This window comes from Phyllostomus hastatus, unplaced genomic scaffold (genome assembly GCF_019186645.2).
Source record: "Phyllostomus hastatus isolate PE091 unplaced genomic scaffold, TTU_PhHast_1.1 phas_contig_38, whole genome shotgun sequence".
Classification (NCBI taxonomy): domain Eukaryota; kingdom Metazoa; phylum Chordata; class Mammalia; order Chiroptera; family Phyllostomidae; genus Phyllostomus; species Phyllostomus hastatus.
The window spans coordinates 7095708-7122304 of record NW_025333869.1 but is presented as its reverse complement, the minus strand read 5'-3'; the positions used below and the strand labels follow the sequence as shown (position 1 = coordinate 7122304).

General features: G+C 40.3%; 1 protein-coding gene across 4 annotated transcripts; it reads right to left on the bottom strand.

Moving 5' to 3' along the window:
- Positions 1-589: 589 nt before the first annotated feature.
- Positions 590-21997, bottom strand: NCOA4 (nuclear receptor coactivator 4). Of its 4 annotated transcripts, none has more exons than XM_045841866.1 (10): positions 21864-21997; positions 9281-9432; positions 7079-7219; positions 6808-6896; positions 6398-6506; positions 5753-5842; positions 5062-5205; positions 3018-4028; positions 2465-2605; positions 590-2103 (listed from the first exon to the last, which is right to left on the bottom strand). In XM_045841866.1, exons 2-10 carry the CDS (start codon positions 9416-9418, stop codon positions 2098-2100), a joined length of 1869 nt encoding a protein of 622 aa, XP_045697822.1. In that variant the 5' UTR covers positions 9419-9432; positions 21864-21997; the 3' UTR covers positions 590-2097. The 4 variants fall into 4 exon arrangements, with proteins under 4 accessions (XP_045697822.1, XP_045697823.1, XP_045697821.1 ...); XM_045841867.1 differs by lacking the exon at positions 21864-21997 and adding an exon at positions 15722-15865; XM_045841865.1 differs by lacking the exon at positions 21864-21997 and adding an exon at positions 15484-15637.
- Between the last annotated feature and the right edge of the window lie 4600 nt (positions 21998-26597).

The window sequence follows — 26597 nt, the reverse complement described above, 5'->3', positions numbered from 1 at the left end:
AGTAATAGCTAGGGTAAGATTTTCCTCCTACAGAGTTGACTCTAAACCTCAAGATAGTTCAAACATACCACTGGAATAACTTGCCAGAATAATCTGCCTGGCAGTCATGCTTAAATCTGTGTGGATTAGCCCCCTTACTGGGGATAATTAGAAAAAAAAGATGAAATATACACAAGAGCTTTTAAGTTTTCAAGTGGGAAGGCCAAAGGAAATATGGGCAAGTTTCTTTTGTCCTCTAATAAAAAGTAAAATTGCACTGCAGGTTATACATACACATAATAAATGCTAAACAACTGGCAGTTATGATTGGAAAAAGTAGGGCCTTTTGGACACATCTAGTAAGGGATTTCACAGAAAAGCTCTGAATTTAGCAGATTAAAAGGAATCGATATGATGAGTTTGCAGGAAGAAACTGGGAATGGAAGTTAGTGGCAATGTACCTGTTCTTGCTAACTGAAGATTCATAAAATTCATTGGTATTTTATGGAATATAAAATTTATGTTATCAGCTGTACTACTAACCAAAGATTATCACATTTACATAACATGATAGAATATTTTGTTACAAGGTACTTATACAAAATACAACTGTTTGTTAATGCTTTTAATGGGGAGGTACAAAATGCATAATGTAAAAGACATATACTCATTAGCATAGTGATTAATGTAAAGTTAGGAATACACACTGTTAAACCTCAAAAACTACAAAGTGTTCTGCGACCTAAAATAATGGAAAGGCTAAGTTTTTACCCATCACCTTTATTAAAGTTCTAAATTATGTTGGGGGACGGGGAACTAAAAATAATGGTTTTTTTTCAGCTGTGGTTCAAGAATTCCAGTGAAGCTGTAGGGCAAATGACACTCGAACTGTTTAATTTCTCCAAAAGGGCTTTCTGGATGACTATCACAAACTGAAAGTATTTCCAATACCACATACCAAGGCAAGTTCAGTGGCTTAATAAATTTAAAGGCCTGATGGAAAGCAGTTAATACCATTTCTCTCCTACAGAGAAACTTTTTAAAGTATGAACATTACTTTGAGCATCTTGAGAAAATACCAGCTTTCATAAAGCTTCAATAAACAATAAACACCCCAAGGCACAAGTGTTCAAAACAGCCTGTTCTCTAAATGTCTCTGCATTTTGTTTTTAGAGGTAAAAGTACACTGTACTTGCAGTAAAAGGGCATTTAATTTAACCCCAGTTAAAAGCACCAGGTAGGTATTGAGCTCAACATCCATTTTACACAGGACGTACCAATAACCAACCCTTAGGATAATGAATAGTTCAAGTGCTACATTTCCAGCATGTCCTGTCTTTTGCTTTTTGATTAGTGGGTGTGGGGACTCTTGCCTGTGTTTCTTCAGAATATTTCTAGACATTCGGATTATCCAGGATGTTGTCTTGAAGCAATTCAGAGCCTTTCTAAAAGAGCTCACTGGATACAACATTTAGAGAAGGAAATAAGGACAAAATTTGCAGTAACTAAATTTCTTCCAAAAGAAAATACTGTAGAATCTGATGTGTCTTTTGTAATTGTCAAAAATTGCCAAGATGCTGATACCTATTTTGGTTAAAAAAATCACTATATTCTCAGTTAATTCTTTATATGAAATATTATATTAACTAGAAATTATTTCCACCACTAATGGAAGAAAACCCACAGCAAAGGAAGCATCTAAAAAGGGTAATCAAAAGGTTAAAGAAGTTCACTAGCTTCTTTGATGAACACCTTAACAGAACTATTTCTTTTTTAAAACTACAGTGTTTTTAATGTACTAGTAACAACCCAATATAAGGAGCCATGGAAGCTTATGAAAGAAATATCCACCAAAATGCTGCATTTCTAGTGTAAGAGTGAATTAATTCTTTGTAAGAAGGAACTGAATCACGTCAGCCATCAAAAAATAGCCTTTTTCTTTTACACAGTAACTCATAATTTGATGACTTATTTTTCTTCATTAGTTGAAAATTAGTCAAGAAAGGAACTAAGCTGATTGGTCACACCCAGAAACAATGATTTGGCAAGCTGCAGTCACTCGGCTTATGAAGTGTGAGAATTTGCAGGAAAGTTGCTTGACTCTAGTACTCCATTCCTTCACATCTGTAAAGAAAAGCCCACAGATAAAAAGTCACTCACTGTAGGATAAAAACATTTCTCCCCAACTTAAAGTGCTGGCTCATTCATTTTTGAGTAAGCTATTAGAATCCATACAGGCTCTAAAAAATGCCCCTGAAACAACTAACTATACCTTGAAAGGTCACATTCAGATATGTCCTAATTGTTTCATTAAGCAAATTCAGGTGAAATAACATGAAATTTTAGGATTTTTCTCTCCCACCCTTACCTAATATTCATTCCATTAAAATGACTGTGGTTAAATGGGCAACGTATGAATTTACATATGACAAAACATTTATAACCAGTAAAGTCTGTAATATTTATACTAGTGGCATGTACCCACCTGTAGAGGAGTTCGATACAACCACTTTTCTTTATCAACTTTAAGCTGCATACAGGCAAAGAGATCACAAACTGCTGGGAAGCCGTAACAGTCTGGGGGAAAGTTATGTTCCTCCTGTTGGGGTGAATTAAGCAATACTTCCTGCAAGAAGATGGAAAAGGTGAGCTGCTACAAATAATCTTCCCAATAATATAGTATCTATGAAGAATAATGTAAATCTTGGGCATTCTCTCTAATAAGAGCAGAGGTGACAATTGCTTCCCCTGCCCCTAAATCTCTTCCATAATTAGCAATAAAAATAGGCTGGGGTTTTATTGCACCCAACCCCGGCCCCACCGGATGGGGGCTGGAAACTGAGAAAGTGCACAAAAACTTCGACCTAAACAATAAATTCTCCATTCTGTTGCTAACATGGCACTAAAATTAATACTTAAGCCAATTACAATAGTTAACATGTTTTTAAGGATCTGGGCCATTTGCAAGGTTTGGGATTAAGAAAGTAAAAATCTATTAACTGTATTTCAAATGTTGCTATTTTGATGTCTGTGCTCACCTTGGCCTTCTTTCGAAGCAGCCACTTATGTTCTGAGGAAAACTGGCTGAGATTTCCTGTCTTCTTTGCTGGCAAGACCCAGTCAGCTGCATTAAAGGGGCACCAGGAAGAGGCCACAGGGCTGGTAAGCTTTTGTTTGCCAGCTTGGTCCTCAGTAGTAGGCACTTCCTTGAGGTATCCTTTGCATGAGGGTGTGATAAGCCATTCTGACAAGGGACTATTTCTTATCACTTTGATGGAATCAGCAATTCTAGAAGGAGCCATTGCTTTTGGTATCTTAGCTTGTTCTGTTGCCTCTTTTCTAGAAGGACAAAGCCACATACTTAGGGAATCTATACATTTCTCAGATTCAGATTTTGGTTCCACAGGCATACCATTTTTATCCTTTCCTTCTTTCTCCAGCAGCCATTTACAAAGAGCTTCCCTCTCACAATTTTCATCACACACACATTCTGCAAAGCTTGTACAGGGCTCATTGGCTTTGCAGACCTCCTCTACTTTATATGGCTCATGATGGTTCTGGACAAGCCAATCTTCAATAATCATGCTGGGAATAGGCAAGGGTTTCTTGGCCTCCGTGTGGTCATTCAAGCACTTCAGATTGCCCAGGTTTTCAATCTCCACGCCTCGGTGCTGGTTGCCCTGACAATTGGTACAGGAATCAGGCTTGACAAGCCAATCATTCACACTATAAGACTCTTGGAACACCTGAAACAAGAGCTTAAATCTCTCACTGGTTGCACAGCTGCCATTCCCAGGCTTCTCCAGCTTTTGGGGTTCCTGGGGAGTCGCCAGCCAATCAGAAAGATCCATCTCATCTTGATCAAGCAGCTCCAGATTCTCATCCTTTTCAGTATCAATGGAGTAAGAACTGGTGGTAGAATCACTGCTACCCTTTTGATAACTTGGTTTTTCAGGAACTTCTTGATGCTGACTCTTGTGGAGCCAGTTTTCCAAGTCCTTTAGGTTGCCCCAGACATTACTGAAGAAATTGCAGGCTCGGGCAGAAGTCTACACAAAAAGTACACAATATCAGTTCACCAGAACATGACTGCTTTGGGATTCATGACAAAAAGTGTTCTATTTGGCTATTCATCACATTGTCCAGTGTTTCTAAATTTAAGTATACAAAGCCAAGAGACAAGGGATTTCTGTTGCAATAATAAAATACATATTTTAGGTACATAAAAAGATAATTTTCTATTTAAAAAAACTGAAAAGTACAGGCAAACCAGGGGAAAGCATTTGTAGCAAGACAGAAAAGTTCTAACATAATATGCCTTTATGAATAAAAAAGATAAAAATAAGCAAAAGATACTAAGCAAATCATAAAACAGGCAAATAAACTTTCAATTTCCTTAATAAATTCAAAACAAAATTGTTAACTTTTTGTCAAATTTGGGAGGGGGTTACAAATGGCAACCCATGGTTGCCATTTGAGAAGTTTCTGTGAAGCAAGTACACTCAGTACTCTGCTGGTAGGAATAGAAATTGGTATCAGTTTCCAGGAAAGCCAAATTGGCATTATGTATCTAAAACTGCAATCTACTAATGTAATTTCTAGGAATTTAATCCTAAGGAACTAATAAAGAATGTACAGAAATATTAGCTCCTGAATATTTAGAGAAACTTTGTTTATATCCAGAAAAACTGGAGATTAAGTTACAACCAATCAATAATACACTACACTCTTAAAGATTTTATGGAAGAAATTATATGACAAGAGAAGTATATTCACCCTCTATTAGGGAAAAAAATCTAACCAAAAAAGGATGATTTTTTTAAAGTATATGTATGGACACAAAAATGAAGTACATAAATACAAAGCTAGAGTGACTATCTCTGAATGTTGGGATTATGGGTTGGTATTTCCTTATACAACTGTTTTCTAAACTTTCTATCCATGGTAAAGAGGTGTCATATTGTTACTAAAAATACGTATCTCCAGAACAGAACTAAAAACTAAACAAAAACATACTGTGTATTAGCAACTAACCCAATCTACTTCTACATCTACCTCAGAAACAATAAAGCAGCAACACACCTGATTATTCTCCAAGGTATGCTTTTGAGTGAGCCAGTCCTGCAGATTGGTGCTGGGTGTGTAAGAAGTCTGATGACCACTGGCAGGTTTGCTTCCAAGGAGCCATTCACTGAGAGGGACAGCTATGGTGCTAGATGCTGACTTCTGCTTAATCACATAACACTTTGCTACTTAACAAGGCAATGTCAAGTGCAGAAAAAAGTTCACCAGAAAAGCAGGAGACCCAAGCTCTCTAATCTTAGCTGGCCACTAACACTTCTTCACATATTATGACTTCCCTAAGCCTCCATTTTCACAATTGTAAAACAAGGAGTAGCTGAGCTCTGGGATTCTTCTCAACTCAAAATATCTAGAAACCAATATTCCAACTGCCTTTAGAAGTAAACCATCCCTATGAATTATAAAGGAAAGGATTCCCAAGAGAAAACCAATATAATCGGAGAGCTGATAACAATTTCTTATGAACTAATAGATAACAGTAAGTTTCTCTCTTACTCAACATCTATAAAACCTCCAAATTTCTGACATTCAGTCTCAAGGAAAGCATTTAACTGTAAAAACTAACTCATTTACTACTGGTGCCTGTTTACAAATATAGTACAGCAGGGGGAAAAAAAGTGATTTAGTCAAAATCCAAAAGAAATACTAGCCAAGTAATAACTCAATTATCAGAAACAAAAGTATATTTTACCTGCTCTGGCAATGGCATATTGCCTCTTTTCTCCATGAAGGGCCCAATATTTGATGAACTAGCATGAGCCATCAAATGCTCAGGAATTTGCTATAAAATAAAAACAAAATAATCGTGTTTATCATTGTTATACTTTTATACCAAAAAAGTGAAATTGTAATTCCTAAATTTCAAAACTATTAATTAAGCAAAGCATTACTCTTTCTATAAATATTCTTAATACTAAATGCAATGACCTACAAAGAAGTTATCAAATCAGAGAATTTTCTATCTACTGTGTAACTCTCATCACACAAGAAATTTTACCAGAATTGGTAGTATTACTAATTTTAACAAGACCCAAATGAGACGAAATTTGGTTCTTTATATTAAAGACCATTCAAACCATAAATTTTATAAGAAATATATCAAAGGTATTTAAAGAGTTATAAGATGAATTCTTGAGATTATCCATGAATCATACCACATTTCCAAGAACTACCAGCTGTAATGCTCTATCGACTTAATCAGAACATGAAATTCTGAAGTTCCCCAAATTCTCTAGAAAACCACTATTCATCTTAAAAACGTGTTTTGAAGACCATATGTGAGGCCACAGACCTGAGGAGCACATTCTATCAACCATCTGAGATCAACAATACTCACAATGGTCTTGAGGGACCCAAAAGTTGTGATGGCCTGGCGCAGAGCAGTTGTGTCTGCTTCAAAAAGTAGAACAGTTGAATCTTCAGGTTTCAGGGTCAAACTTCCCAGTCTGGAGAAAAAAAATAAATAAAACTTAGCTATTTTTAAGGAATATCTATTTCAACTTCATCCAAAACAAAAGCCAAATTGTGATTGGAAGTGACTGTACTTTGCTAAGACTCTCAACCAAAGGTAGATGACTTAACCATGTACCATGTACAATATTAAAACTAGGAAGCAAGATGATCTTATCACAGAAACAGCAAAGTCGAGTGAAATCCAACCCCTGCAATGAATCACGGAACTGACTTTATTTTTAATACACCAAAGTCAAAAAGCCAAAAAATCAAAACAAGCAAAAAAGTCTTTACCTCTCCAGGCACAGAGAGACTTGATTGGCTAGATCTTTGTTTTGGGTGCATTCCAGTTGACGAATAAGACAATTGAACTGGCCCAGTAACTATAAGAAAAATGAAACCATCTAGCCACATGATACTAAAAGTACCAAGTGTATCCATGTTAACAAACAGCACCTAAAATTAAACTTCTGTCTGATGTATATTAAGGTTACAATGCAGGAAAGACATTCCCTAGAAACCAGAAACCATACTCAAACCAACTATAGCCTTGCAGCCATCTTACCCAGTAGAGCTGTTGGGCCTGCTGCTGAAGTGTCTCCTCTTTAAGCTGATAGATGAGATCTACCTGTTCATACAACCATACCTCACGGCTTCGAAGGCATTCCAAGTGACGGCTTATGCAGCTGTGAATCTGAGCTTTGATCTAGGAAACACATATATATTAGCTTCACTAGTATTTATAAGGCCAAAGAATATATTTCCCACAGAACAGTGAAGTTCTTAAACTTTTGAGACTCACAAATCCTTTTGGCTATCTAATGACATCTGTAGAAAATCTCCTCCGAAAAATGCATATACTCAAAACTGTGCCTATAATTTCTGGGTTTAGTGTGCCAAAGGCCCAAGGACCCAGTTTAAGAATTCCAGTCATAAAGGCATACCCTATGCTCTAAAATCATCTTACCATACTTCTAAGAGGATCAGGTTTACTTTGAGTATCCTAAAGAGATCAAGAGAAAATACAAGGATATATCAGGTAATGCTGATCCCCCTCACTTTTTTACTTTATCTCTTTCTCACCCCACAAATGAGCAATCCATTTACAGTAGGTCACTTTAATAAAGAGATGTGTCACTGCATGTCAATAACCAGAGACCACTACGGTAGACAATTTAAGTAAAATTACAAACTAAATACCTGGAAGCATAAACAGCGATTCAAAGAGGGGTAAATATAAAACTCCTTCCCTGGCTGGCTGGCGTAGCTCTGTGGATTGAGCGCGGCCTGGGAACTAAAGTGTCCCAGGTTCGATTCCCAGCCAGGGTACATTCCTGGGTTGCAGGCCATAACCCCCAGCAACCGCACATTGATGTGTCTTTGTCTCTCTCTCCCTCTCTCCCTCTCTCCCTCTCTCCCTCTCCCTCTCCCTCCCTCCCTCTCTCCCTCTCTCTCTCTCTCTCTCTCTCTCTCCCTCTCTCTCTCTCTCTCTCTCCCCCCCCACTTCCCTCTCTAAAAATAAATAAATGAAATCTTTAAAACAAAAAAAGATGCTTAGTTTAAAAAAAAAAAAAAACTCCTAAGGAAAAAAAATCAACAGCTAAAAATTTCCCATGAGAACCTGCATTTAAAAAAAAAACTTCTATAACACATTTTTCTATATATATTGTATTTTTTGGACTATAAGACGCACTCCCCCCAAACTTGGGAGGAAGGGGGGTGCGTCTTATAGTCCAAATGTAGCCTTACATTTACAACGGTAAAATATTATATTATTTATGTTATTAAATATTTTACATTTTTTTGCTTCAAAATTTCTTTTCCTATTTTCCTCCTCTAAAACCTAGGTGCGTCTTATGGTCCAAAAAAAATGCAGTGATGTAGTTTTATTTCAAAGTCATGTAATACTACTTGGTCTACCCACTTACAGACAGAATACTATTAAGCCAACAGAACAAACATTGGACCAAACAGTCCATGTGGTTTTTTTCCATAAAATAAGAGATGCATTTTTCATTTTCACCAATAACTTTGATTTGGATATTTTGAGTATGTCGGCTGTCTCCTGCATGGTATAATGTAGACTGTTATCAATTAATGTCTCAATCTGATCACTATCAACTTCAACTGGTCTACCTGGCCATGAAGCATAGTCCAGCAAGAAATCTCCATCACAAAACTTCGCAAACCACTTTTGACATGTTCCATCAGTAACAGCACCTTCTCCATATACTGCAAACTCTTTTTTGTGTTTCAGTTGCATTTTTATCTTTCTTGAAATAATAAAGCATAATATGCTGAAAATGTTGCATATTTTCTTTCATCTTCAGTATTAAAATGGCTACATAAAAATCCACCAATTTTGATTTTTTTTTTTAAATGAAAAAAGCCACCAAGTGAAAAAGATGGTAGGGGACAGGATGCAGTGCCATCATTTATGCCAAGGATACAGATGAGCAGTACAAGTATACTGCTCATTCATTTTATTTTATTGATGGCAGTGCTTGGGACAGGGACCACCACACCAAAGAGCAATAAAAAATGCATACTGAACTAATTCTCTTAAGGTGGTACAAGGTTTTCCAGACTCTTGTAACATCTGCTTTATTTACCTTTAAAATCAAAGACATCAACATTTCAGGTAGACCATGTGAAACATGGGGTGAAACTTCGTGGTTGGCACTGAGAAGCCAAGTCCTTGGCCATGCTCTAACCATCCCTGTCCTAAGGGTCCAGACATGGCAAGAGAAAAGAGCACACATCATACCTCTCGCAAGTTATCTTTAATTTGCTGTTCAGCCCGGAGAACTCCACCAATAGCAAGCTCCAAGTCCCTCTGTGCATCGCAACACCTCAAAAGGGGTTCTCTCTTATTGGAGCCATTCTGGTCCTGTGAGATACTCATTCTGCTCACCGTTCCTTTAAAAGAAAACAAAAAAAATAACAATCCAAATTGCACCATAATTCCAACGCAAAACCACCTTTCAATCATCTCCTAAATGATCACTCCAACCAGCTCCTATTTACTTAGATTACTTCCAACACAGGACCTGGCACATAATACACTCTTAATAAACAATGCCTCCTCTCCTGCCCACCACTATTGTGTTCCTGCCATAAAATCCTATGCATCTACTTTAGTGAAACTTTTACATTTGAACAGATATTTCCGAAAAAATATACCAATTTTTTTAATCAATAGTTGAAAGTTAAAAGAACATTAGAGTTCAAGTTTCTAGTTATAATACATAAAGTCACAAGGGGCATATGTTCTTGTTTCACAGATTTAGAGGTCAAGACTAAAATGTCTAGAAAGATCCATAATTACTTTGAAAAAAAGCTGCAAAAGAAAAAGCTTGATAAACAATTCAGAACACTGTTTAGATCTGGCATTTACCTAAATTTGTTGAGAGGACAGAATTTTTATTATCTCTTTTCTTTTTTATTTTTAAAATTTAGGAGCAACTTAGGGATGGTTTCATAGCTAGGAAGCTCTCAAGAACATAAATCTTCCCTGGTTGGTGTGGCTCAGTGGACTGAGCACCGTTGCAAACAGAAATGTTGCCAGTTCAATTCCCAGTCAGGGAAGGAACATGCCTGGGGTTGCCAGCCAGGTCCCCAGTTGGGGATGGATCAGAGGACGTCTATTGATGTTTCTCTCCCCTCTCCATTCTCCTCTCTCTAAAAAAATAAATAAATCTTTAAAGGGTGTGCTTCTACAAAGCCATTCGAAGAAAAACAAAATAAAGACTTTTGCATTGAATTTTGACATATAGAATGTACTTATATAAATTAGTGCAAGTTCTCTAATAAGCTTAGGTTTATAAGAGGTAAGAAATATAAGTGGAAAGAATAACACATAACGAATGATATGAGACATAGACAGAAGAGTGCCAGAAATGCAATGAAGCAAAGCTTGACAGAAGCCACTGGTGTCTATCCTGGAGAGATCTAGAATCAAAGATGTTTTTTTAAACACTTAAAGAAAGCAGTGATCACTGTAGCCCAGCATGGGTTCAATAAGCCCCAGGACACTGAAGTTATTTCCATCTTGGATAGTTTTTCTACATTGGCTAGTCAATGTAATGTTGTAGATATGATATATCTAGACAAAAATAAGACCTGTGACAAGACTATCTTTGTGCTAATATGCTATCTTTGTGGACAAAGTGAATATGGGCTAAGTAGAAACAATTAAATCATAAGGTAATTTTTGTACAAGGTACTGAAAGGATAATGGACTGAAGCCAGTCTGTAAAGATTTTAGAGGTATGTCCCTGTTTTCCCCAATTACTTAACTGTTTTCCCTAATGACTTGGATGAAAACATAGGAGGCAGACATTTAAGTTAGAGATAAGGGTGGGGGGGCTATGAAAGAAAGAGATCCCAAAAACAATTTCCACAAAGCTGTTAATCTTATAAAACAAAAGGTAAGTATTTTGAATTTGAATGGCGGTGGGGACAAGGTACAAGAGAATAAATATTTAAAAGGATGGAGATTTTTAACTGAAAGTGAGCCCTATATAAGGTAGCAGTGCCCTGGATCTGAGGGGAAAATAACCTACATGCTATTTGACTCAATTCATCAAATGTATAATGCTTGTCACAGAACTAATCTGGTCCATGTTTATTGGGCTATATTTGAAATTTCTTTCTGAGTAACATACTTTAGAAGAAAGATGCCTCAAAACCACGAAAAATTTCTCCAGAAGGAAAGCTGTTTACCCTTGATAAGAGAAGTCTCTTCTCAAATATTTGGAGATACAGCAAAGAATTAAGCATGTTCAGAATAACCCAAGTAGGGGAAAGAGGAGGATTAATAGGAGACACCTGAGGCAATATATGAAAGAACTTCCCAACAGTCTTGAAGGCAGTGACCTCAGAGAAGCCAGCTTTGAATTGAACAGCAGGCTGCCCAATGTAGTCCTTGAAATGGCTGACTGCTCCTCTGAAACAAAGGAAGAAACTTTGGCTTAAACTGCATCTTCAGGCCTAGCTTTAGGGCCAGGTGGCTAGCTAGAATCAGGAAAGGGACAACTGTGTGATTCTCACCCTCAAAACAGTGAGGGGAAGAAGCCCAATAGGCTTTCGTTTGATCACCTCAACAAAAGATTCACATTCAAGAACTATAGACTTCCTATATGAAACCGAAAGATTCAGCAAACTTTCTAACTTTCCCTTGTTATTTTGTTACCTTAGTCTGTTGCCCCATGATTTGACAGGAATTCCTGCAATATTTCCAACCCTTGAAATACCAGCTGTACCTATTTTGCCTCCTTATTTGTCATACTGTAAGCTGCCCTGTTTTAAGTATAGGTATTAGCATACATGTGGCACACACTGTAGGGATTCTGGAAAATGCCTGCATAACACAAGCGAAATACTAGCTCAGATTTAGAGAGCTGTAGTGTCCCACAGTACCACAAACTGCTGCATTATGCACTTAGGTTAGGTATATGCAAGGTATGTTCAGTGGTCTTTCAAATGCATTAGCCAATTGTCACCTGTGTCAAATTTCGTTCTCTTAGGTCCTCACCATTTATGTGAAACACCACAATGTCTGGCACAGTGCAAAATTTAATCAATAAAATTACGTTAACATGTTGTTTCATAACGTCAAAAATAAAAACAAACCCAGAGCTCTAGATCACATGGGAGACAAATTAAAATGCATATAGTGCTGACGGTATTATTAGATCCCTAAAGTTTCTTGATTCAATCACAAGCACCACACAACTCCCTAATAAGACTAGAATATGGCAATTTTAAAGTACACAAATTAGATTTTTCTTTTATCACTTGTTACAAAACTATTTTCCCCCACATACTTACCAAGTTTTCAAATTAAAATGGGTATTATTCTTCAAAACAGTCATCTTGTTAGAATAAGGTCTTTAGAGTCCATTTGTCAGCCACTAAGAAAACTTGTTTCTTTACCACCAGTCCCAGGGTGCCTGTCCCTTTGCTGCTCTTAGCTCTGCCCCTCCTCCTTATGGGGCAGTCAGCTTCCACAGCCCAGATCCCAAATGGGAGCTGTGTACTGCTTGTCATATTGTGAGGAAGACGACCTCGGAGCTGAAATCAAGAACCCCTCTACACGGGTGAATTCCAGTAAGAATTAGGTGAAGCGTGAGCTAGTTTTATGAAATGCCACCTCCAAAGAGAACGGTCTGAGGTACCTAGTTGACATAGCCATTTTCAATAATGCACCATTTGTCTCAGGTTCCAATGCCAGTGTAGCAAGCCTAATAATTAAGAGATAACTCTGGGAGACTTGACAAAACAGAATTCCAGCTGCATTTGCAATCCTGAGAACTAATGAACTTTATTTACCATATTTTGCCATGTATAATGTGCAATTTTTGCCCAAATTTTTGAGGGAAGATAAGGATGCACATTATACATGGGTAGTGCCTAAAATACTTTGTATCTGTTCTTGTTTTGTAATTGTTTGTTACACAAAGTTTCTAGTACCAGAACATGTTCAAAAATAAATCTTAAAATTTCTTTATAATACAAAAAAACAAGTATCTAAATACAAATAAATAACTGAATTTGAAAATTAAAATGAAAGATTTCTTTTCCTGAAAGTTTGGGCCAAAAACATGGATGCACATTATACACCAGAGTATACATTATACATGGCAAAATACGGCACCTTTTCTGGCCTCAATTTCCTCTGGGGTAAAAAATGGAGAAAATGATAGTAGGTACAAAGGGCTGCAGTGAAATTAAAGTGAGACATTATCTGCCTAAAAGCACTTAATCCAGCCCCTGCACACTGCATTTTTTAATACCACATTTATTGTTACTATGTTTACCTGAATTACAAGAATCAGGAACTTCCTTCCACCTTTGGACTACAGAAAACAGCACTGATGCTAGAAAAGGCCTGACTTATACATTTAGCCATTTATTAACTCAACAGTCTGAACTAAGTATGCACGCTTTTGCTTGTTTTCTAACCTGTAAAAAGACTAACCAAATCAGCTCTAATTCTAAAATTCAAATCAATGAAAAACTACTAAAAATGTCTTTTATATTCACCTTTATAATCCAAACTACTGTCCTTTCACCTTCCAAAGTGGATTACCTTAAATATATTTTTCAAAATGATGTTAAAAGATTAAGCAATTTCTTAAAACGTCCCTGCCTCTAGGATTCCTGTCCTAGGCTTTAGGGAGTAGGAAGAAGGTGGGAGAAACACACATACCTTTCAAACAAGTTTTCCAGGTTTTCCTGGAGCTTTCCTCAAAGAGGACTTTACAAACTATATATGTCATATTTGCGCAATGTTTTGCACAAATCTAGTTATCAAGTCTTAAAATCATAGAACCAGAATTAAGCAACTAACCACAAAAGGAGTGAAGTCATTATCATATGGTTTAACCATAAAATTTCCAGAGTTATGACCCACTAGCAACTGACATAAACCACGATTTGAGGTTGGAAAAACCAGTGCTATTTCCTTAGTATATACTGTAATTTTATAGATGAAGGCACACAAAGGCCCAGATAGTTTAAATTACCCATTGGAAGGGCCACAGCCATTCAAGGGAGATTTGGATCAAGTCCTAGATTCTCTCTCTCTGGCCAACTTGTTCTTCCTTTGATGTTTTACCACCCATAAATTATTTTTACTTACCAATACTAAAATTTAAAATTAGCATTCCAATTACCATTCAAACAGTCACATTTTGGGGTACTACTGTAATAACTTCCATTAAGATTCTCAGTCCATTTTCATAACCCTAAATAAATTATGACAATTTTTCAGAACCTTCTTCCTTAGATCATGCTAACAAAATAAAGTGCACCTTTGCATGTCAGAATAATCAAAACAGTGCCAAATACCAGTGCTAAGTATGAAGGACAGAACAAGAGCCCTGCCTTGATTCTGATCACCTATATCACTCAGTTCCATTTGTCTGCCTGAATGAAGACTCCGATGAGATCATCTCTATCTACAGCTTCCCACTCTGTCCCACTTCCCTCCTATCCTTCCTCTCCCCCTCCCCCCACAAAACGCCCACTTTCAACTTATTTTCCTGGCATCTGAATCATTGCTAAAAGCCCAAGCCCTCAAAACACAATCTACAAGATACCTATTGTTCTGTGGATTACTAAATTTGAAAAACTGCCAATTTGGTTATCTTTGATGAGGCAAAATTAAGTTTACAGTTGTGAATACCCGAAAATTTATTCTTATATTACTTATTAATTATTGTATTGTTCATTTGTATTACAAATGTAAACCTACTTCTTCCCACCATGTATCTAACCATATATACAAATTTTCAGGAAAAAAAATTGTAAAATAAAAGTTAATATTCCACATTCAATTTTACCATGAGCCATTTTTCACCTCAGAGGTTCCTTCACTTAAAAAAAATAAAGGTTTCTTTGTACCACAATCATTAACTCAAGGGTTACATATATCTTATCCTGGCCCCAGCCCACTTTAATCCTTTACTAAAACAAGTTGTTTCTGAAATTCAGGATCTAATTATCCCTAATTTTTTTAAAGATTTCATTTCTTTATTAACAGGGGAAGGGAGGGAGAAAGAGAGAGAGAAACATCAGTGTGCGGTTGCCTCTGGCGCTCCCCCCCAGGACATGGTCTGCAATCCAGGCATGCGCCAGGACCGGGAACTGAACCAGCGAGCACTCTATTCGGAGGCCCTCGATTCTGAGGCCGGCGCTCAATCCAGTGAACCACAAGAGCCAGGGCTAATTATCTGTAATTTTTTTTAAACCATGCAAATAATTAATGCTTTAAACAAAATAAGCTAATAAATTCACAGGAGCATATTTTAAGGTTAACACTTCAGAGGATTACTGCGCTCAGATTTGTCTATCTGTATAAAAGTAACTATGAGCAATCAATTCCAGCTAATCAACTTTCCGGAACAGTGGCTGAAAACTGACCACAAAATTGGTCTTTAACATCTAGTGCCAACTAAGGCTTACCTAGTTCAAAAGCAACAGTGACTCACGTAACTTTCACCTGTTCCCCAGCACTTTCTTAAGAGCCACAGTCTCTCTACGAAGCTTTCGGTCCTACGCTCTGTAGCAGCCACTCAGACGCTCGGCTTCCGAAATGGCGCGGTCACCGCTCAGCACGCATGCGCGCAGCTGCGTCCGCAGGACCCCGAAAGGCCAGCCAACCCCAATGGTTCTTGTATCTATCCTGAGCCGCCAAACGTACCTCAAAGGCCAGGTCTCCACAGCCTGAGCAGCCCCTGAAGCACAACGCTAGGGAAAGGTCTCCGTGCCGAGGATTACCCCCTAACGCCCCTCACGAGCCTGGCGGTGGCAACACGCAACCAGAAGTGCGCATGTCATCGTGGGGGCAAAGGGCCCGCCCACTCCGCTGGCCCTTCCGCCCCCTAGGCAGCGGGACGCTCCTACCCGCAGTATCCAGCAAGGCTCCGGAGTGGCTGCAACAATGCCCAAACTCGCAGCTAGGCGCCTCCATCCCCCGCCTACCCGCTCAGCTCAGTACGTGGCGAGTTCGCAGAGCCCCGGGATGCGTCTCCAGCATCTGTCCTGTCTACTTGCTCCAGCGTTTAGTGTGGGTCCACCAAACCCTCCGCGCCCAAATTGTCAAGACGTTTATGACTTAAGGATTTTTCTGCTAATCACTACAGAGAAATAACAAACGTGGGACAGTTAGAAGCTTACCGAAGTATTACTGGAATGTTCCTGGGTGATGGTTTGTGACTACCTGAGATTATCACCATTAGTCCAGCTGGGGTTCAGCCCTCAGCTTTTGTTTCGGGCTGTCAGACATACCACATCTTTGACACACCTCTGCCAGTAACCCCCGACCCCCTCCAACCCACCCCCTGGGTCTCTGTGCTTGGTTCCTTGTCTCTCTCATACACACACACTCCCACGCACGGCCTGAGTCCAGCGCTGTTTTAACACTCATGGGTACTTTTCATTAAACCAGGGGTGTCAAACTCATTTTCACTGGGGGCCACATCTGCCTCGCCCTTGCCTTCAAAGGGCCAAATGTAATTCCAACTCCTTAACAGTTAAGTAGTAGTTACATTATACAGTCCCTAAAATTATTTTGGCCCTTTGAAGGCAAGGGCGGGGGAGATGTGGCCACCAGTGAAAATGATTTTGACACCACTGCATTAAACAAAAGTTGACTGAGCATCTTCCAGATGCCAAGCACTATTCTAGGTGATGTGACTCCAGAAGTGAAATTGAGAGCCCTACTTGGAGAGGCAATAAAATACACAGTAATTAATAATAAGATGTCCCCATTTGGGTACAAAACCTGGCTCTGTCACTTAGATGCTGTGTAACCTTAGGCAAGTTACTTAACCAACCTGTGCCTCAGTTTCCCATCTGTAAAATGGAGACAGTAATAATGAAACAAACTCAATGAGATTTACATGAGTTAATATGTATAAAATTGTTAGAACAGTGCCTGGCACACATTAGTACTTTCTGTCTGATATTATCATGTTCATGGTACTCCAATCAGGCCAGAGACAAAATCTACACAGCAATGCCATTCCCTTTCAATTAATTTTTTAAACGGAAAGTACTTGCTTTTGTCTATGCACATGAAGCTATTTTTGTAAATAGTTAAGAGTAAAGCAAAACAACATAACCAAAAAAGGAAACACTAAAGACCATCATCCTCAATTAAGCATCCCTCAAATTTCAGATGAACAGAGTTAGTTTAGGAGCCTACTTTACCTGTGATGCACAGCTTCTTGACTCCCATTTCAGGCATTCAGTACCAAAAAAAATGAGACAACAATTTCTTAATTCAAAATACATTCATTAGGTAACATTTTGTGAAGATACAAAAAGAGAAAAGAAAAACTAGTCATACCTCTGAATGATGAAAAGTTAAAAATTTATGGGCCTTTGTACTTTTAGTCAATGGCTGGAAAGGAGGAACTTTTAGCTTATTAATATAAAATACAGCCCTGGCTGGTGTAGCTCAGTGGATTGAGCACAGGCTGCAACCCAAAGTATCACAGGTTCGATTCCCAGTCAGGGCACATGCCTGGGTTGCAGGCCACGGCCCCCAGCAACTGGACATTGATGTTTCTCTCTCTCTCTTTCTCCCTCCCTTCCCTTTAGATTAATTTTTATTAATCTAAAAAAGATTAATAAAAATTAAAAATCTTAAAAAAATAACAGATATTGCAAGATTTAATATATATATATATATAAAATACAGTTGATACCAACAACTTTCATCTCTCTTTAGTGTGCCCCCATAAAATAGTCACAATGCTGACCATCACCTCATAACCAATGGGTCTCATGCCCTTTCTAAGATGACCAATGCTTCCACAGACTAAATGCTCCAGCTCTCCCTCACTTGAATTTCCACTGTTACACAATTACTGACAGTCGGTGTTTACTCTTTCAGCTTAAGCCAGCTTTAGCTGTTACTACAATATAATAATGTGATGTGCTTTTTTAAATTTTATATTAGCATAAAAGGACTGGGAAAAAATCTATTAGAATGCTGCCTTCAGGCTATTTTGCAGGCACATCTTTACCCCCTTAAGCTGCATTATTTGTCCTTACATCTTTGTAAAATGTTTAGGTGCTAAAGGAGAGATTCATAAAGCATATTACTCTTCTGCTTCAAGATTTCTACAGCTCATTTCCTAGTAGATCAACTCATCTAGAGAGAGCACAAACTTTAACTCTTCAATGGCTTCCCACTTAAAAGATAAAGTCCAAATATCTTATAAGGCAATAAAATTCTCTATATTCTGGCTTCAGCCTGACTCTCCTGCAGTTCCCCCTGAGCAGCCCCCACACCAAAAAAGATCCACCAGACAACTTGTTCCATGCAGAGTCCATGCTGGCTCACCCTGTCCAGCTTGGCTCTCCCACTCTCTGCCAGCAATGCTAGTTCCTTCCTATCCACTTTTCTGACTATGCTTAAGTCACAGTCATTACTAAACCCTTCCTGACCAAGCACCCCATTCCTCAAAAGTTTTGACCAATAGAGTTAGCTGATGCTTCTTCTGGGCCCACTGTAATCTGTACAGGTTTCCAGCATGACACCTTTAACATGTTAGTTACCCTTATTGATACATGCCTGCCTCCTTAGCCTGAGAGCTCTCCAGGAGAAGAGACTGTGTCTTACTTGGCTTTGTACATCCTAATGCTGAACAGATGGCCTGGTATCAGCATCTTGGCATTACCAATACCCTCCACATCCTGTGTGCACTATTGAATTGATGGAAAAAGAATGCTGTCCCTGGAATTGTGCAATGTCGTGGCCCTAAACTGAACAGAGGCTTAATACATGTTTAATAAATGGATGGGTGGATGAATAAATGATAAATGCTTAAATTCAGACCAGTCACAATAAGTATAGTATAGTTCTGCTTTAAACAGTCAACTCTGTGTCCCACTAAGGCACGGGTGGCAAGCACAAGGCCCAAGGGCCAAATGTGTCCCTCCACCTTGTTTCTACCCGGCAGGAGTGCTGAGCTCTCGCTAAACTGTTAAGGAGTAGTTACATTTACACAGTCCTAAAATTACATTCGGCCCTGTGAAGACAACCACAAGGCGGACGAGGCCTCTGGTGAAAATGAGTTTGACACTTCTACATGAGGAAAGCCTTCATTAGTTCAGGAAGTTTTTTCAGAAGTGGAAGTGTTTCTAACTATTGCTTTTAGTTTTCTTTCAGACAAGATAAAACTGGCAAGGGTACTGCCACTGAAACCATGATCCCAGGATAGACGCTAAGATAAAGTGTCTTTTCTGATGCCAGACCCATCAAAGCTTAGCTAAACAGATCCACAAGCACCAGCAGGTTTGTCAGTTAAAGGGGAAACATTACTGTATTTACATCCATCTCTGGATTTTTTTTTCCTCAGATGTTGCAGTGCCACAGAGATTCCAGCTGACATCACAGAAGTTTGGTAGGCTTTTAGAACTGGGGTTGTGCCCTAACTTCAATTTGAAACTTCTCATGTTATTTATCTATCATCGCAGTAATAATACCACTTTATTCATGATTTTACACAGTAAGCATCTTGTGGTTTTTCCCCACATAAGTAAACATGTGATAAAATAATTTCCTTCCTCTAAAGCTTGGGGGACTACCAACGATCCAAAAATAAAACTCAATGTAAATCCAAGATTACGTTCTCATGAAATCTATAATCATCCAAGTATTAAAAGACTTAACTTCTCATCTATGACCATATAGACAAGCAAAAAGTTTAACCTGCCCTTGCTGGTGGCTCAGCGGATTAATCACCAGCCTGTGAACCAAAGGGTTGCTGGTTCTATTTCCAGTCAGCCCACATGCCTGGGTTGCAGGGCCAGGTCCCTGGTAAGGGCACTGAGACGCAACCACACACTGATGTTTCTCTCCCACTCTTTCTCCCTCCCTTCCACTCTCTCTAAAAATAAGTAAAATCTTAAAAAAAAAGTTTAACCTAACTTGTCAGTTATTCACTCCTTCAATGAACCAAACTGCCACATTTAGTTATTATGATTTTATGTATTCATTCAACAAATATTTATTGAGTGCCTAAGCTGACATATACTGTGACAGTCCCTGAGGACATAATGGTGAACTTGCCATCTAGAGCCACGATTTTCTATTGTTGTGCCTTAGCACACTGGTGTGCCGCAAGAATTTTTAAAATATGCAATACCTGACTATTTAGTCAGGGGCACTGACCTCTTTTCCCTTAGATTGTCAAATAAAAAAAATTTTTAAAAGACAACAGCCAACACAACAATAGCCATCCAGTGTGAATTAATCAAAATTATACTTATTTGTCAGATAAGCATAAAATATATTTTTTGGTGTGCCATAGAATTTTAGTAATTAGTTTATGTGTGCTATGAGATTGAAAAAGATTGAAAATCACTGATCTAGATAATCTGTCTTACTGATTCACCAAAAACTAAGCAGAAAATACTAATTACATGAAATAAGAGACTAAGATTTAAAACTCCATCAACAGCGGTAAGTGGCTCCGAATGTCTTCCAGTATGCTCACAGTTACTCTATGGGTAAATTATAAAACACTAGCCAATAGGTTCTCAAATGGGAGGAAGGATATGTGTCAAAATATCCTGTTCAATTTTATGAAGTCCCTACACAGGTTCCAGAGAGTATGGCACAGCTAAGCTCATTTAATAAAGTGGGGAGGGAGTGGGGAGACCTAAAATATCTCCTCCCCCTTTGAGAATCACATCTTCCTTTCCTTACACAACCCCCATGCTTTTCCACCTTTGAAATACCTGTTTGCCCAAAATTAATAATGTAAAGGTTTATTTAGACCCAACCTATCATAAAACTTTTGACCACTAAGATTATCCCTAGGGACCCAAAGAACAAAAAGTTCCATTGAAGAGGGGGAAGGAGAAATAAAATGGAAATGTTACTGTGATAGTCTTTACATATTTATCTCACTTAATTGTCTTAACAAACCTGCAAGCTAGCAAGCCTTGGAAAGTGCAAATCAAGTAACTTGCCTAAGCCATAAAGTATAGGCACCCACCCCCACCTCCACTGTAGCATCTGTTAAGTCTTCTCCAAAGGGTCTGATGTTTTTAAAATTGACAAATGTCACACTAGGATCGCGGGGCAGAAATGAGCCAACAAGGATTACCTAACCATCTTCACCCAACCATATTTCCAAATTACCAAGTGAATGGTGCAAACAGTTACACTACGGTGAATCTTACCTTGATTAGAAAACAATACAAAATGGTATGGTGAAAAAAGCTATTTGCGGTCACACAGACCCTAGCACTGACTTGTGATCTTCTTGATCACATCATCCCACCTTATAACACATGGCAAGTAAGGTTATTTGTATGATTACTGTTATCCTCTGAAGATTGTTGGGAGAATTACATGAGGCAGTAAGTAACGCTGTGTGAGCACACAGAGTTCCGGAAAAATACATTGTCTTCTTCACGTTCCCAACCAACAAGCTACAAATTCATATATTCTGGGCACTTTCTGGAAAACGGTCCCGACCTCGCTCCAAGATAAACGGCGATAGAGAGCAAAAACAAGCTGTCAGAGCCGCGGCGGGGGAAGGGCAGGAGTGAGGATGAGGGGACCCAGGGCCAAGAGTGTCGCTGGCCAGAGAGAAGAAGGCAGGCCAGCAGGACTTGGGGGTGCCGGAGGGGAGAGGGAACCGGAGGTGGGGAGGGCGGGCCAGAAGTGCCGAGGAAGAGGCCGGCCCCGCAGGCAAAGCAGGCCCAAGCCCGTCAGGACAGTGGTCATGGGGCCCCAGACCATCATGGTGCCCCCAGACCAGCGTGAGGCGTGAATGGCGAAGGAGGTGCGCCAGTCTTCCAGCCACTCAGATTCTTACCCGCTACCACCGCAATGCCGGGCAATCCAAGAAGACCTTGGCCGGAGAGACTCCACCAGACCCAAGCTACAAGCCTAAAAGCAGAGTTCTCGCGATAGCACAACCTTCCTTTCACGTCTCACGCTGCACTACTGACAGTGTCGCGAGACCTCTGCCAGAGGGCGCTGGCGTCAGCCCAAAGGCCTTGTCTGCCCTCTAGAGGGCGCAGAGAGCAGGCGCACATTCTTTCCTGTGTTTTAGGTCACTGTCCTTTGGCCCTTCTGAAAAAGCAGATTAAATAAAACATTTTTTTGAAGGCAAACTTTGTACCTAGGAGTATACTGAGTGATCCTGTCACATCAACTGTCCTCACAAAATAGATATTATTGTGCCTTAACGTGCAGATGTAATAAATCTCAGAAGACAGAAAAGGACAAATACTGTGTGATTCCACCTATATGAGGTTCGTAGAGTAAATTTATAAAGTAAAAGGGCATTTGCCACAGGCTTAGGAAAGGTGAATTATTGTTTAATGAGGACAAATTTCAGTTTGGGATGGTAGGAAGTTCTGGATATGGAGAGTGGTGATGTTTGCACAACAATATTGTAACACTGTGCAGCCAGAGGGGAGCCCCAAATAAGGATTTGGAATGGGGTCCAGAACTCAAGGTGTCCAGGAAATATTAGAAAGATATATAGGATGTCCTCACCCCTTCTCCCCACAGGTATGAGTTGGGGGAAGGGACACATGGCACAGGAACATGCAGAGCTGTTTTATACAGCAACAGCTTTGCAGCTACCCTCTGGAATGGTCATTTAACATATCTATAACCTTTAACTGGTTTCATAGATATGTTAAATGGCTGTGGCCATGCTTTGAGCCAGGGGGATGGAAGTGACTTCCACCCAAGACTTAACTGAGGGGCAGCTCCCCCTGGTTACAATGCCTGCATGAGAGCTTGGAGATGATTGGCTCCATGCCATGGGACCACACCTCCTCAGACTCACAATGGCAGCTCAGTAAACTTGGAATAATACAGGAATGCTGGCAGGTGTAACTGATTGTAGGAGGAGTCAGAAATGGCGATATGGAGGAAGATTGGGACAGAGACTTAAAACCAGGCTTGGCAGCAATTGAGAGAGAACCACGTGGTTTTGGCAGAGTAGGGATCCCCGCAGCTTTGCTGGGAGAGAACCACTCAGCTTTGGCTGGGGGTGGGGGGACCCTGAAGCCTTTGGTGAGAGTGAGGACCATGCAGCTTTGGGGTCCTCCCTTTGGCCATGTGGCTTAGGAAGCAGGAGAGACTTTGCCTGGAAGAAAAGGGGTGAAAGTGTTACAGGGTACAGCCAAGAGAGGGGCCCCAAATAAGGATTTGGAATGGGGTCCAGCACTCAAGGTGTCTAAGAAATATTAGAAAGACATATAAGATGTCCTCACATCCTTCCCCCCTCAGGTGTGAGTTGGGAGAAGGAACAAATGGAGCAGGGCCACTGAGAGCTGTTTTGCATAGCAACAGCTTTGCTAACCTCTGGCATGGTCATTTAACATATCTATAACCTTTAACTGGTTGCATAGATATGTTAAATAGCTGTGGCCAGGTTCTGAGCTAGGGGGTTGGAAGTAACTTCCCTGCAAGATGAAACTGGGAGGCAACTCCCCCTAGTTATAGCACTTGCCTGAGAGCTTGAAGATATTGGCTCCATGCTATGGGGCCACGCCTGCTCAGACTCACAACGGCAACCCAGTAAAGCTAGAAGAATATGAGAGTGCTGACAAGTGTAGTCAATTGTGGAAGGAGTCAGAAATGGGGCTGCAGAGGAAGATTGGCACAGGGATTTAAACCCAGATGCAGCAGCCATTGGAGGAGGGACCATAGCCAGTGGAGAGAGAGAACCACTCGGTCTTTAGCAGAGTGGGGACTCCCACAGCCCTGTGAGAGAGAATCACCATGCAGCTTTAGCAGAGAACTGCCACTTGGCTTTGGCAGAGTGGTGACCCCCTTCCTTGCAACCATTACAGAGAGAGGACCACAGCCCTGTGAGAGAAAACCACAAGGCTTTGCCAGAGTGGGGACTCGCTCAGCCGTTGTGCAGAGAGGACCATGCAGCTGTGACAGTATACAGAGCCATGAGGCTGTGGCAATAGAAAGGAGAGCCACGTGGCTTTACTAGAGTGGGGACCCCCACAGCTTTAGAAGGGGGAAATCACTACCCGGCTTTAGCAGAGATCCTGATGACACAGCTGATGGTGCCAGGAACCGAGGGAGACCTACTAGCTGAGCACAGATTACTGGGAAAAGCCAGGGGCTGCCTGAGCCATGGACTTCTATTGCTTTTCCTGAGATACGGTACCCCAGACTGGGCAAAGGGGGGAAGGAAGATCTGTGTGTGGGGGGTGGTGTTTTAAGGGACTTTGGGATTTTGATGAAGACATTAGGTCACCACTTTAAGTCTGTATAACATTAAATAAACATTTCCTATCCTTTTCAGGAATCTCTGGCATTGAGAGATGTCTTTCCTATAAGGCAGCAGACATAATGAACTTGGGGAGGTTCCTTTCAGTAATAGTATATGTCCCCCCCAATCTGTTCTGTAACAAAAGAACTCTTACTGGTGGGCCATGAGAAGGTGCCACATTGTTACAGAACACACAAGGGGGGCCTGGGACAATATACTATTATTGAAAGAAGGCCCTGGGTCCGTTATGTCCGCCGCCCTAGGAAAAACGTCTCTCAATGCCAGAGATTTGTGAAAAGGAAAGGAAATGTTTATTTAATGCTATACAGACTTCAAGTAGTGACCTAATGTCTTCATCAATAATCCCAAAGTCCCTTAAAACACCCACAAACACAGTCACAGTCCTTCCTTCCTTCCCCCTTTGCCCAGTCCAGAGTACCGTATCTCAGGAAAGGAAAACGAAGTCCATGGCTCAGACACATGGCTCAGAACACATTCCTCTGGTTCTTAGTTAGTCCTCCATCTTGACTGGGAGACCTCCCTGGGTTCCCGGCACCCTCGGCTGAGTCGCCGGGGTCTCTGCTAAAACCAGGTGGTGGTTCCCCCTTCTAAAGCTGTGCATGGCTCTCCTTCTCAGGGCTGTGGGAAGGGGAGAGTCCCCACTCCGTCAAAGCCGCGTGGTTCTCTCTCCTAATGGCCGCCAAGTCTGGGTTTTAAATCCCCGCGGCCAATCTTCCTCTGCAGCCTCATTTCCAACTCCTCCCACACTCGGCTTCACTTGCCAGAATTCATATCCTTCCAGCTTTACTGGGCTGCCATCATGAGTCTGGGCAGGTGTGGCCCCATGTCCTGGAGCCAGTCTTCTCCGAGCTCCCATGCAGGCGCTGTAGCTTGGGGGATCTGCCCCCAGTCACGTCTTGGTAGGGAAGTTACTTCCCTTCCCCTGGCTCAGAGATGATCACAGCTATTTAACATATCCATGCAACCAGCCAAAGGCTATAGATATGTTAAATGACCATGCCAGAGGGTAGCTGCAAGGCTGTTGCTATGCAAAACAGCTCTCAATGGCCTTGCTCCATTTGTCCCTTCCCCCAACCCACACCCTGGGTGGGGGGATGGAGACATCTTAAAATCTCCTGGACACCTTAAGTTCCAGACCCCATTTCAAATGCCCATTTGGGGTCCCCCCTCTTGGCTGCACCCTGTAACAACATGACTTTGGATTAACTGGAGATCCAGACAGTGACATAGCTGATGGTGCCAGGAGCCTCAATCGCAGATTTCTTTTTTTCCTGAGATATGGTACCCCAGATTAGGGCAGAGAGAGAAGGAAGGACTGTGTGCATCTGTGGGTATCCTAAAAGACTTTAGTATTTTAAGGAAGACATTGGGTCACTACTTTAAGTCTGTATTGCTCTAAATAAATGTTTCCTTTCCTTTTCACAAATCTCTAGCATTGAGAGACGTCTTTCCTCTGGTGGCAGGCATAGTGAACCTGGGGGTTCCTTTCAGTAATAGTATATTATACCCCCCCGTTGGCCCTGTTCTGTAATAATATGAATGTACTTAATACCACTTAATTGCACACTTAACAATGGTTAAAATGTTAAATTTTATGTTATGTGTATTTTGCCATATTTTTTAAATTCAGTAAATATTTGCACCACATCACACCACAATTTTCTATACTTCACATTTCATCACTCTGTACCTCTCACAATCTGCCCAGTGTGACATCATCCACATTGGAATTTTTTGTTTATTTACATGTGACCAGGTGTTAAAACAGGAATCTTTCTGTCTCTGTTTTGACAGAGGTCCCCAATACTGAGTGCTAACTGAGCCCCAACTTTCCCAGAATGATGAAGGCCTTTACCAAAGAGATAATCATGATAGAGTTTTATGGATCCCACCTAAGAGTGACTCCTACAAGGGGTGAGACAATCTCAGCTGAAAGCAACAGGAAACGTAGATTCATACACAGAATTAAAGAAGGCATAGTCATAGTCTGTAAGTGAAAGGAGAGCTGTGGAAAAAAGAGCAGTAGTGAATATCAGAGAGGCCCACAAATGTCCCATGAGGAAGTAATCACCCTAAGCACTGCCACAAGACCAGGGAGTCCACACTGCATCATACTGGTAACTTGCCCATCCCCCATTCTCTTCAATTCAGGTGCAGATTCACTAACAGTGACCAAAGTTTTTTATTGTCTTAGAATTACCCCCCAAAACTAAGGGGCCTACCTAGGATTGCTCAACTAGTCCAGTAGCACATTTAAACAAATAGGGTTAGAGGTCA

Bases quoted from the DNA above. Each gene is read 5' to 3' on its own strand.
- NCOA4 (XM_045841866.1), bottom strand. From the start codon at position 9,418: ATGAGTATCTCACAGGACCAGAATGGCTCCAATAAGAGAGAACCCCTT. The intron at 6,897-7,078 runs GTAAGATGGCTG...TTTTTCTTATAG, and splicing joins AGGCCCAACAGCTCTACTGG to TTACTGGGCCAGTTCAATTG. The intron at 4,029-5,061 runs GTGTGTTGCTGC...CTTTTTGTGTAG, and splicing joins ATACCTTGGAGAATAATCAG to ACTTCTGCCCGAGCCTGCAA.